This window comes from Numenius arquata, chromosome 8 (assembly GCF_964106895.1).
Source record: "Numenius arquata chromosome 8, bNumArq3.hap1.1, whole genome shotgun sequence".
Taxonomy (NCBI): domain Eukaryota; kingdom Metazoa; phylum Chordata; class Aves; order Charadriiformes; family Scolopacidae; genus Numenius; species Numenius arquata.
The window spans coordinates 29,882,430-29,895,478 of NC_133583.1; the positions used below are offsets into that span (position 1 = coordinate 29,882,430).

General features: G+C 45.2%; 1 protein-coding gene across 1 annotated transcript in view; it reads left to right on the top strand.

Moving 5' to 3' along the window:
- The first annotated feature begins 1,727 nt into the window (after nt 1-1,727).
- The window catches only part of COLGALT2 (collagen beta(1-O)galactosyltransferase 2), a 58,890-nt gene continuing 47,568 nt past the window's right edge, over nt 1,728-13,049 (top strand). Inside the window, exon 1 of the mRNA XM_074151801.1 lies at nt 1,728-2,002. Within this exon, the coding sequence (XP_074007902.1) occupies nt 1,728-2,002 (275 nt within the window). The remainder of the gene's footprint in view (nt 2,003-13,049) is intronic.

The window sequence follows — 13,049 nt, forward strand, 5'->3', positions numbered from 1 at the left end:
GTTAATTAGAGATTTCATCTTGAAAGGGTTTAACATGCCCAAATCCTATTAACTTCTAAGAGCTGTGATTACTATGCCCCTTTTAAGATCATGACCCAATAATTTTAATTGCTGTAACATGTTTTATTTATTTTTTTGCTAAATTGTCATTGCTCTATTCATGGCAATGGTTCTGTGGAGGGTTAGTCAATGAAACACAGGGAATATTTTCGTTTTCCGGCCATGTTCCAGCTGGAGCAACTGCAGTATGTGCATCCCTCTTTCAGTGCGGGATGGGCACTGTGTGTGAGGCTGCTTCACACTGGCATCCTAGGGAAGTTTGCAAAATATTTTTTGACATAAAAGCGCAAAGTAAGTTTCCTTCCCTAAAGGGTGGGAAGGATGAGGGTGAGACCTTAGAACTGTATAACCGTCTAGGCTGGCAGGGACCTTTCAGATCATTTGAGCCCAACCATCAACCTAACACTGGCAAAAACTATCACTGGACTATGTCACGAAGCACCACGTCTGCCTGTCTTTTAAATACCTCCAGGGATGACCATTCCACCACTCCTCTGGGCAGCCTGTTCCAATGCTTGGCAACCCTTACATAGGGTTACAACTTCACATGTATGACATGTATGTCACATGTATTCACATGTATGACAAATGACAATGAGCAAGCAGTGTGCTCTTGTGGCCAGGAAGGCCAGTGGAATCCTGGGCTGCATAGGGAAGAGTGTGGCTAGTAGGTCAAGGGAAGTCATTCTCCCCTTTTACTCTGCACTGGTGAGGCCACAACTGGAATACTGCATCCAGTTCTGGGCTCCCCAATTCAAGAGGGACAGGGAACTTCTGGAAAGAGTCCAGCGAAGGGCAACGAGGATGATTCAAGGATTGGAGCATCTCCCTTACGAAGAAAGGCTGAGAGAGCTGGGACTCTTTAGCCTGGAGAAGAGAAGGCTGAGGGGAGACCTTATCAATGCTTATATGTATCTGAAGGGTGGGTTGAAGGAGGAGGGAGCCAGACTCTTTTCAGTGGTTGCCAGTGAGAGGATGAGGGGCAACAGGCACAAGCTGGAACATAGGAGGCTCAACTCAAATATGAGAAGAAACTTCTTTCTGGTGAGGGTGACAGAGCCCTGGAACAGGCTGCCCAGGGAGGTTGTGGAGTCCCCGTCTCTGGAGATTTTCAAGACCTGCCTGGATGCAGTCCTGAGTAACATGCTCTGGGCAATCCTGCTTCAGCAGGGGAGTTGGACTAGATGATCTGTATGGTCCCTTCCAACTCTAAAAATTCAGTGAAATTCACGTAGGCAGCAAAATGAGACATCTCTGCGTTAGCATCAGCGCTCGGAGGGTAGGCTATAACGGGAACTGCCTAAACGGCTCTTTCAAACCTCGGACTCAGTTGATAAAGGTGCGTTTTGTAACTTAAACTTCCGCAGGTGCTCGCAGTTTGTGCTAATTGGAGCCATCCAGGTGATGGGAGGATCCCACCTGGGCCAGCCCACCCGGGGGCTGGCGGCGCGGGGTCGCCTCCTCGCCCAGCAGCCTGCTGGGGGAGGGCCGTGCCGGGGGAGGTGCGGCGAGCCGTGCTGCCCACAAAGGCCGTGTTTGGGGGCGCCGGGCCGGCGCTGCTCCTCCTCCTCCTCGTCCGCCTCCTCTTCCACCCCGCGGCGCCGGGCGCGCTGCAGCGGCCGCCCCGCACAGCCGGCGCGGCTCCCCGCGGCCGCCCCGCGCCCATCATGGCTGCGAGCTTCGGGCCCCGCGCCCCCCATCCCTTTCTTCTCCTCCTCCTTCTCTTCCTCCTGCTGGGCGGCTGCGGGGCGAGCCTGCCCCCGGAGCCGCCGCCGCCACCACCACCGCCGCCGAGCCCCGAACCCCAGCTCCTGCCCGAGTCGGCTCTGCAGAAGCCCACCGTGCTCCTGGCCATCATCGCCCGCAACGCGGCGCACACGCTGCCCCACTTCCTCGGCTGCATTGAGAGGCTGCAGTACCCCAAGAGCAGGATCGCCCTTTGGTAAGTCGCGGGGGGACCCTGGGGCGGGGGTTGTGGGCTGGCCGGCGGGGCCCCCTGCGCCCCCAGGCTGCCAGCATAGAGCCCCGGCTGCCGCAGCCCTTGGCTTCCACCCTAGTCGTGTCTGGCGGGGGGGAGCTCCCGGTGGGGAGAGGGGGTCTTGGGGGGAGCTGACAGCGTGGCCGTGCTGGGGAAAGGGGCTGTCTCCGCGCCTCCCGCCGCCCCTTTTCGCTCTTTGGCGGGAGCGGAGGTCCGTCCTGCCTCCCTGCGGGGCGCAGGTAGCCGGGGCTCGGGCACCTCTGCCCCGCTGAGCCGGGGAGAGGCACGGAGGGAAGGCGGCGGCAACCCGGGGGCGCAGCTCCCACCCGCTGGAGCCGAAGAGCCCGTGTTTGGCACGCTGGGAAAGAGCTCCCCCAGCCGGCCGCGGGGCCAGGGGCACGGGGGGGTTGTGTGTGTGTGTGTCCCCGAGGGCGGCTCCACGACCCCCGTGTTCGGGGAAAAGGGTCCCGCGGCACCGCGGGGGTTTCGCTGTAGCGGCAGGCGGTGTGGTCGGGAGATGGCTTTTTTTTTTTTTTTTTTTTTGAGTGAAGCTGGCCCGAAGCCTTGGGAACATTCACCGCCTTAGCATTTATCCAAATCCACAGACACGAAGAACTCGCGGCTCGGTACGGCGAGCTCGGGTGGGAGGCCGGTAGTAAATACCGGGCTTTGTGGGGAGACGGTCGGGGTTTGCCGGAGCTGGAGAGCTGGCGTGCTGGGTAGGTGCTGATGGGCATTGAAAAGGAGCATTGTTGCGAGGCTGTAGTCTGGAAGATGGATTCAAAGATGTATTCAGAAATCACAGCATGGGGGCAGCTGTGGCAATCAAATACGTGTCCAGATGGAGGAATTAAGACCAATTTGGGTACTGGTCAATCTGCCTTTATTTATAAGGGTGGGAAAAAAAATATCTTTCTCTCTCAACCTGACACAAATGTTAGGAGGAACAGGAATTGTTTGGAGGGATGCAAACCAAATTTTTCTTTTCAAGTGTGGTAACTGTGTAAAATAAGAAGTGGTGGTATAGGGCCTGATCCAAAGTTCACTAAATCAGCGGGAAAGTCCGTTTAACTTCAAAAGTTGATAAAGTTTTACTTTATACAAAGGGATGTGGGGAGGATGTCACACGATTGATACTAAAGTGCTATTAAGCAGTGTTAGATGTTTCTCTGTGTGATTCGGGAACATCATTATTATTTGTCTTCAAGCGCTTTACAGGTCTTTGCAGAAAATCGGTGGCTGGTATAATCAGTGCGTGGTTTCGGTTTTTTTTCTTTTTCAGTTTAGAGTGCACAAAGCAGATCGTGATATCAGCCCAACTGTGGCACGCCACGGTAATGTGGCTGTGGAATTACAAGTGAGTGTATGGCAGTAGGTGAATGTCAGACTCATCTGTGTGTAAGCCTGTGACTCTGCTTTCATTTGTATCAGTAAGAATCTTGCTGGTTTGGATTTCACCTTAGCAGATGTGCATAAAAGTAGATATATATCGTCAGACCCTACATATGGACTGTGATAAGGTTGGCGTTAATAAAACGTAGTGGGAGTTGTAAGTGCAGACCTGATCACTAAAGCAGAGTGGATCCTGAAATGCCTCTCACTGTAGAAATGCAAAATAGGTTTGGGTTTTTTTTGTGAAGTCCTGCAGAGCATTGGTTGCTCTACAACTTTTTTAGTATATTTCTTGCATTATCCTTGCTTTACTTAAGGTCTCTGCAGTATTGTGTGAAAGTATTTGTGGGGATTGTTCATGAAAAAACAGTGTAAGATAAAATATGCTAAGATTCTTGCAAGAATATCACTCCATCTTTAAGAGGATTGTGCAAAGACACAAGGCATGGGTTAACTGGGAAATCTGCTGTTGAAAATGTCAAGTTTTGTAAAATGAGAATGGTTAAAATGTCGTGGCAACTGGAAAAGGAGTTCCATAGATGCTCCGAGTTGACGGAGAGCAGTACTGTAGGGCGGCAGTAATTCCTTGGAGAGGTTTAGTCCTGTTTGCTTCAGCTCCCCAAGAAGACTTGAGCTTCAGAGTTGGGGTTGTTCAGGCCACAAAGTATGTGCCAAGAGGAAACTCACTGACGGTATCTATCAAGTCTCTTGAGAACAAATGTAACAATACCATTTCTGGAAGTGTCTCTCATTTCAGATTTTGTGCCTGACAGAGTCCTTTCAACAGCTAAATTCCAGGATTGACCTGTGTCCTTGTGCTGTTGGATTACTGGAATAGCTTGGTGTGATGGGTGGTGAAGTGGTTGTCAAAGAGTTGCATTCCTTCATTGACACTTATATTCCACTTCAAACTACTTCAAAATTTTGAGTAAGACAGCATTTTAAAATGCCCAAATATAGATCTTGAGAATGAAAATTAAAAACATATATCATCTCTGAAACTTTCATATGCTGTCTGTGTTGTTCGAGGGCTTAAGTGGATTCCTCAGATTTCTAGGGTGGAAGTTTTATGAGTGACAGTAAAGATGGGTTAAGAGACAATAAATGAGTTGGAACCAGACACTGAATTTTCTTTTCATAGCCTACATCAGTCTCCACCTTTGTTAGCCTGATACTGAGCAAAAGATGTCCCCTGGACAATCTCGTACTCCCTTCTTCCCTTTGGTCTTAATTCGGACTTCAGTTGCTGTGGCTGTGAGCAACCTCGGAAGGACTTGCTGGCTACTAATAACTTGAGCAGGCCATTTGGTCTGAGGCCAACTGTTATATTGTGACCCATGTCCTTTCAGTTAAATGCTTCCTTCCTTTCTTTCTTCCACCTCCAAGAACCAGGAAGCTGCATCCAAACAGCCTCCTGGGGCTGGTCCCTGGCCTCTGTTAACCCCAGCCATCCTTGTCTTGGAGAGTCTTGGGCATGGGTCGGATCATCCCAGGGTTGTACTAATGACTTAACAGTGGGAATTTCTGTGAAACAGTGCTCACGTCTTTGTGCTGGCCCTGCTTAGCTTGCTGGGGTAGGTGGGAACACCAAAGACTCCCTACCTTAGCAGCAGAACCCAGCTTCCCTCTTTGCTCTTCAAGCTAGTGCTTGTGTAGCTGTGGAAGAGTAATGCTAGAGATGACAATTGTCCCTTCTTGTGAAGGAGGAAGCAGTCTCAGCTCTCCCCTCAGGTGCCTGTAGAAAGCATAGACAGCCTTTGGCTCGAAAATATGTAACCTTGTGAGAAACAGGCTAGAGCCCAGCAACAGCGGAGTGCTTTAAGAAAACAAAGCTATTGGACCCAAGTCAATCTATTTTTTGGAGCTAGGGAGTGTTCCTCTAATACTCTCCTTGTGTGGCTGTGCTTGGCATGTTTACTGAGCTTTTCTCAGGGCTGTGTCAGTGACACTATGCTGTGAACCCAGCCTAGCTGCGTTAGGAAATGGGCATGTTAGGAAAACTTACTGCATTGTTTGCATGTGTGTTAGAGATCTGCAAAGGGAGGGGAAAAATGTTCTTTACCTTGGATGAAAGTGACCCAGAAGTTACATAATCAGCATGCCCCAACACTCTTTTGGGTGGTTTGGGGTTGTTTTTCTTGTTTTGAACATTAGTGATGCTGTCTCTGTTGGAGATCCATTCAATTATAGGTAAGGACTGTTTGTTTGTTGGACAGGTTTATCTTGGCTGTAGTGGGCGAAGTAAAAGCGTGTGTATTCAGCAGTTTATCACGTTGTCTTACGCTTTCCTTAGCCTCAGATTAAGTGACAGTATAGCAAAGAAAGTTGTCTGTAATTTCATCTTTAAATACCTGCTAGTTCACAGTTGTGGGCTATCTGCTCTCTAATCTTTTACTAACCTGGGGATTAAGTGCCTGCATCATTGAGTTGGTGCTTGGAAGCAATAATTAGGTTCTTTTGTGCTTAAAAATCTGTGCCTGCTTTGCAGATTACAGTATGCTTATATTCCAGAAATGATAACAGGAACCATAGGTGAAGTTGATGGAAAGCTGGAATAAATCCCAGATGAGAGATCAACGGATATGCTGTAACACTAGCTCCAGTGAGTGAATGTCTTAAACTTAAAAGAACTAGTTATAGCTGAAAATAGAAGCTGGTGAGATCAGTATAATAATTATAACTTTCATAATTATATGTTGTTAGTCTTCAACTAGCTGCTGATACTTTATCTGAGCATTTTCTTATTCTTCAACAGTTTACTTTTAAGTGTGAAAATTTCTACCTAGAGGACAACTTCCAGTAAGATGCAGGGATCATTTGAAACTTTAATGGGTGTTATTACTCACTGGAAGTGTTTGCTTTCAAATGCGCTGTGTTTTCTGTCCTTGTTTCCATTTGTGCAACAAGGTCACTTTAATCTTCATGATCAGTATTAATTACTTAGGAATGCTGAAGTTCCACTCTGCTGGCTCTGCCTCTGTTGCCTCTGTCCACAGGTGTTTTGCATCTTTTTAAAATTTGCTCACCTGTGCTGTGACTTCCACATGATGATATTCAAATCTAAGTTTTGGAAATTAAACTGACTTTTCACTTGGCTTGTTGTTTAAACTCATGGGATTTAATTTCCCATTCATATCTGTAGGTGTTTTAAATTTAGTTATAATATAGCTTTAGTAACATAGTCATAGACTAAGTGGGGCTGAGAGTGAGATGGGACTTGCACAGCCTTGGAGTTACAATTAAGGTGATGATCCTGTTGTGCAAGATGTTGCATGAGTCTTTCTTCCAAAGAACCTGGATTCAGATGACTACATCAAAAGAAAGAATCTGAGTAAAATACTTCTGTTTTCTAGGCAGGGAAATTGAGGAAGGAAGGTTAAGTAACTTACACAAGATTCTTGAATTTATTAAGACTAGAGGTAGTATTCATAACTAAGATTTCTTGATTCTTCATTCTTACTGAGGTCACTTTTACACTAAAGTGTGCTAAATTTACGTAAGAAGTGGAAAACTAGGGAAGGCAAAAGAAATGAACCCATCCAAATATCCACAATAACTTTTTTCTGTCCTTTGGGTCTGTCTCCCTCATCTAAGTCTTGGCAAACTTAAGCAAATGACATCATGAAATTGTTCGGTAGAAACATTTGAGTGGAAGCTGAAAATTACTGCTGTGCCTCAATGAGTTCCGCATGGCAAAACTTAAACTTTTAGCTCTTCAGCTAAAAACTTTGCAGTTCTGCAGAGAAATGTTGAGCATCAGCTGTGTGATGGCAAATGTTTGCTGGGTAGCAGCAGTTTCATTATTTTTCCTGTTTGTTCACAGATTGCCAGATTCTGATGCCTTTTTGATGTTGTTAAAGGGCATCTTGCTCCACACTTCATATTAGGGCCTACTAGACATGGATGTGGATATTGGGTTCTCTCATAAAATGAGTTAGGAGGTCTCCAGAGGTGAGGGGATTATACTGTAAAAATGACATCTTAAAATATATAGGGAATTCTGTAAGACTAGGGAATATAATACATTGTGTGTGCTTGATTTTTTTTTAATTTTCTGAATCCTACATGCTATGTGGCTGAACGTGCAGCCATTTATTTTGGTTGCTGTCTTTTTGCAACCACATTTTGAGACAGGTCTACCCTGTTACCCATTTGTCTGTTACTGGTTTAATTGTCTACCTGGTGCCTTGTAATGCAGGCGTTGTATTTAGAGGCTAGATGCCAATAAAATATGTTGCCACAGGGAGACAGTGGGACAGTTTGATATCAGAGGTTGTTGTCTATTATAAGCCTTTGGAGGCTTTCAAAGGTCAGGGAGAACTAGTTTTCAAGACTTTTTTTTTTTTTTTTAATATGTACAAAGTAGGAGTGAAAAGACCTCAAGGGGTTCATTCCTGCCCAGGGCAGGATCCCACTTCATCCCTGCCTTATCTGTTGCCTGGGGTTGAGATTCCTCATCCAGTCAAGGTTGCAGACTGTCAAGGTTGTGTACTGTCATGTCTTCTGAAGCCTGTTCAAGTGCGGGGGAAGTGGGAGGCGGCTGTGGGAGTGTGTCAAAGGACCAGCTGCAACCAATGTTGGCTGTAAAGTGCTGGAGTTAATTTGTCCCTTAAAGGGAATTTAACTTGTACATTCCTAGCATACAAGCTATTTCAGCTTCTTAACTTCTGGTGAATCTGGAAGCAGGGACCAGTTAGGTCTGATCCAGGTGAAGCATGTCCAGTTCCTGATGCCATTCTCTTATTACAAGAACAAAAACATTTTCCCTTCTGCAGTCGTCCTCCAACCAGAGTGTCCCAAGGCTAATGCATGGATATTCTAGAACAGTTAAAGCTGGAAGGCACCTCTGAATATTGTCTAGCGCCCAACCCCTGCTCAAAGGAGGCTCAGCTGGAGCAGGCTGCACGGTACCATTTCAGGTTGAATTTTGACTGTCTCCAGGAATGGAGACTTCACAATCTCTATGCAACCTGTTCCAGTGAGATAGTCACTGGCAGGGAGCGGCTTGAAAATTCGTATCAGCTGAGGGTGAATCTAGCAAGGTTGCACTTTTGGGATGAAGACTGCTGTTCCAATTGCATGCTTTTTTTTTTCCCTTTCTATTTTTCATGTTCTTTCTGCCATATTAAGCATGCCTTCTTTTCAGAAAGCTCCCTGATCACTGCTAGTCAGCCTCCTGAAGAAGAGATGCCAGGTGTCTGAGCACAACTGGAGCATGGTTGGTTCCTGGGAGATATGGCATGGGCCTGACTTGGGGGAGGAAAACAAGGATTTTTCGCTTGAGGGACCAGAGAGGGCGATAGCAGGACAGCTAGCCTTGTTACCTCTCAGGATGTATGCTGAACCATAGATTGAAGGGCATTTTTGATCTTTTATGTAAAGTATCACAACACCTGCAATTATTTATCTGAGTCCTCTGGGAATGAAAGTATTAACATACTGGGACAAGATTCTCTAAGAATAGATCGGTGATACACATGGTGTGCAGACCATTGGGAGCTGCCCATCACCAGCTCTCATGGTCATTCTTTGGTCCCCGGGGACTCCCTGAAAGGCCATGTGGGCTACAGGGTACAGAGAGGACTGAGATGATGCAGGGTGCAGAACCTGGAATTTCCTTCCTGTGGGAGGATGTCTCAGACTTAATATTATTTCAATATATTTATGTGCATCTCATTTCCTTTATTTTAGTGAAGCTTAGTGTATGTTGATGATGCTCATCGCCAGGGGAGGATTACAGCTAAATGGGGCCCACATGCATCAAAATTTCAGGCTAAAGAAAGATAGGAATAAAAAAATTGTTAGTGTTCTCTACATGGTGGAGTTTTGGCCATCTTCTACCAAAGTGTCTAGCTCCTTCAGACAGGCACGTGGCACTTCTAGCAGGCTCATCAGTAAAGAAAAAAGGACTGTGGTTTTTTAATGGAACTGCACAATTTGCTTCATTTTGTGCCCGAATCCAGTTTTTGAACATCTAAATGCTTGGTTTTAGTTATGTGTGTGTGTGCATACATATGTGTCCTTGGGCCAGACAACTTTTGTTACCGTAGAATGACTCCAGTTTTCTTCCTGAAAAGTTAAATGACTTAATTTTGTACCACAGACTGAATAAGGAGTTTCATTGCAGAGGACTGGAATTATGTTCATGTGGTATTCCTTATGTTTCTTTAAGAGATGTGATCACTTACTTAAGATAGCTGTAAGACATGCTGGGAAATGAGACCTCCTTATTTGGGAGTGAAGGCAGGTATATCATCTGCTTTCATTCTGACCAATTATTTACATAAGTCAGTATTTCTTCCCCACTTACTAATGTATAACTATACCATTAGGTAAAACAACATGAAGAATTATAATTTTGTTTTGGAATGGGAATACATTTTTGCCAAAGTCTGTTCTTGCTCCTTTTCCAGGGACTCTTAAAACACTGAAAATGGTGTTTTCACACTGGTGAAAATGTGAGCCTCGATGTTTTCCCTGATGCCCGTGAGGTCGTGATACGTGGAAATGAACTGTTTCCCCTTCATTCTGTCTGTATGGAATATTCTGTATGCCTTGTTCTGTAGGAATAATGCACCTCTTCTAAACGTAAGCGGATCTGGACCAGAAAATGCATTAAATCTGAGGCTGTCCGCACCGAGCCCTTGGGTTCGTGAGGATGTGAATTCATGCCGAAGCAGAAGATGGTGGAAGCCCATGTAAACTACAGTGCCACAGTAGGGCTCATATAAGGTCTTTCACATCTGTTTTGGAAGGCTTCACTTCCAATAGGGATTGGTTTTCTTTAATATTTTTTCCTCTAAGGAGGAAAAATATGATTTTTATTTATGCTGCTTTTGTTTTTGTTTTTGTTTTTTTTTTTTCAGACAGGGTGCAGGCTTCCCTTCATTCTAAAAGGATTGTTTGCTTATCTTTACTCTTTGATCCCTCTGCAGAGGAAAAAATTACGTGTGGCTGTGGTCTGGTTTGAATTCTGCCTCATGGCAAAAACTAGGTTGCATTAACTGTGCAGTGTTAGTTTATATCCTGAAACTGATAGCAGGTGGTTATCTCTTCAGTTAGCAGATCAGAATCTTGTTTTTTGCTACTTGCTCAACAGCTGCTCTTAAAACTGCATTGTACCTTTGGGGGTAAAAAAGGAATTTAAGGCTGTAGTTTGAGTTACTTCCTTAGTGTCTTCAATCATTCTTGTCCTTTCAAGGTACTTAAGAAAATTAGAGGAAAAGGTTGTTTTCCAGCATTCATACTTTGAACTGCTAATTGTAACGTGGAAGTTAATGTTAAACTGCCAAATGCAAATACTTTGATTTTTTTTTTTTTTTCCCCCTGTTCATTGGTTTGAATCCATGAATTACTCCGCACCAGACTTCAGCCAAATGAACTTAAGCCAGTTCCCCCTGAGAGACTAATGTACACACTGTGTCATTAGACAGCCAAAAGCCATCTTGTGGCAAGTCCTAGAAAGAGGTTAATTAGGAAGCATGAGCTTTAGATAACCAGGAAAAGCTATGGGGAACTTCTTCTGTTCCTATGGCTTACGTCTAGGAGGCAAAGAAGAATATGGCCTATAAAGTTTTGCAGCAAGACTCTTCTCTCTCCTTTAATCATCAGCACTTACTAGTTTATGGGAGGATGCAGGGATATCATCTGCATCAAAAAAAAAAACAAACACCACCACCAGTGTGTTTAAGTGAAATGAAAAACTCCTTGGAGAGGAGCCACTGTGTTTTAATGTTTGCTGCAGAGTGGAGAACAGGTGCATAGCATTGACCTTGGCTGCACTGCCTCAGCCTGTGGCAGCTACTTAGCTGTTTTCCCTGATGTGTGCTGGAGTGTGGTCCTTGGCCACTTTATCTTGCTGCCTGCCAGGAGGGAAGTGACTTTTTGGGGTAGTTATGTCTCCCAGCTGCAGCTCTGTGTGAGAAGATAAATAAGTCCTGCAACAGTGACACAGCCCGTGGAGAGGAGCGATGGAGGGCAGGCTGGTGCACTGATTTTGTGATGTCCCTGCTGTCTTAGGTGTGAAATCCCAGTATCCTGAGATTTAGCTGCAGATTAGCTACTCAGTGGAGTTTCAATGCTGGGGTGCATATTAACATTATTAACTCCCCTCAAGGTTTATTAAGGGGAGTGTTTTTGCTCTTGAAAATTCTTAAGTAGCGTCTGTTCTCATAGTCTAACCAGAATTTGTAGTTGACACCGTAACTCATAAAGGCAGTGACAAAAAAAGATTTAAAGCAAGTGAGAAGTGCAGCAGCTACATGTACATATCATTATATTAGCATATAAAGAATCCTAACAAATAAGGCATATTGAAAGATGAAAAGTCAGGGTGGGAACTGTATGACTAGTGGAAAGGCTTATGTTTTTATTTTGGAAAACAAGAGAAGCCATGCTATTTCTCACTTCTGCAAACTCAGGTTAAAGAGAGTTTTGGTGTCTTCAGGAACTGATGGCCTGCATTTTATTTCTCCTTAATTCTTCTCTAGAATTGGCTAGAATTACTGGTAAGGATTGGGAAAGGGGGGTTGAAGTGCCTGATTTATTACTGGATTCACCAAGATTTTGTTTAGTATTGCTAAAGACTCCCTTGAAGGAGTGGTGGATGAAGACTCATGAGAAGGGGGAGGTGGGAAACTTGGCATTCTGGAAATGCAACAAAGGCGCCTCATCTGTGGCTCTGCAGTTATAGACTGGGTATAGGACTTGGAGGACAGGTGAGGAGGAAGCTGTCCCATCAGAGACTGCTGAAGCTCAACCAAGTGTCTGAGTGAAGGAAAAAGAGGGTGAGAGTTATCAGAAGCCATCTCCTGTGGAGGATGGGGGCACTGATCTGCCAGCCTGGCTTGATGCCCTGGGGTGTTGCAGGGAGATTGCTGAAGCTTGTCCAGCTTTCTGGGCATGTGGTCACCAGTGACACTGCGAAGATGACCCCGAGTCCTGAATGTAACAGAAGTACTGCACTCAGGGGCCCAAGTGATGTTTTCCTCAGTCCTTCCTATGAGAGGAGAGGTGTTTTTATTTGTTTATATTCTCCTCTCACACTTGCATACATCCTTTCAACCTATGTGATTCTGTGACCTTGGCTAGAATCAAGGTTACAGTTACTGGTAAAGGATAAAGTTTGGGGTTTTAAGTAACCTACTTTGTTTTCAGTTTCTGTAGGTCCTGCAAGATCAGGAAAGAGTCAGTGTTGCATAGTCTCTTTTAGGCTTGGGTTTGTCCCCTCATTAAAGTTACGGTCTGGGGAAAGATGACTTGAAGGGCCATGCTTGTTACACTAGTCTAGATCAACCAATGTGATCAGAAGAGATCAGTGTGGAGATTGCAGTATGTATTTGGGAGAAAAAAGTTTGATGAGGCAGTTCTAGGTGGCTTCAGGATATGAGAGAGGCTGTTGCTCATAACACAACACTCTTAATGTGGTTTTGGCTCCCTGGGCATGGTTATGGTCAGAATTAGGGACTAAGGAGAAGGGGAAAAAAAGTGCAAAGTGTTGGCATTGTTGTGTTCAGTCCCAGCTGTGAGAATTAAGAAATGTGTTGGTGTCCATAAGGGCCAGTGGCTTATGTTCATTTTTTCTGTACAGGTTTATTCCCTGGCTATGATTAAGGTTAGT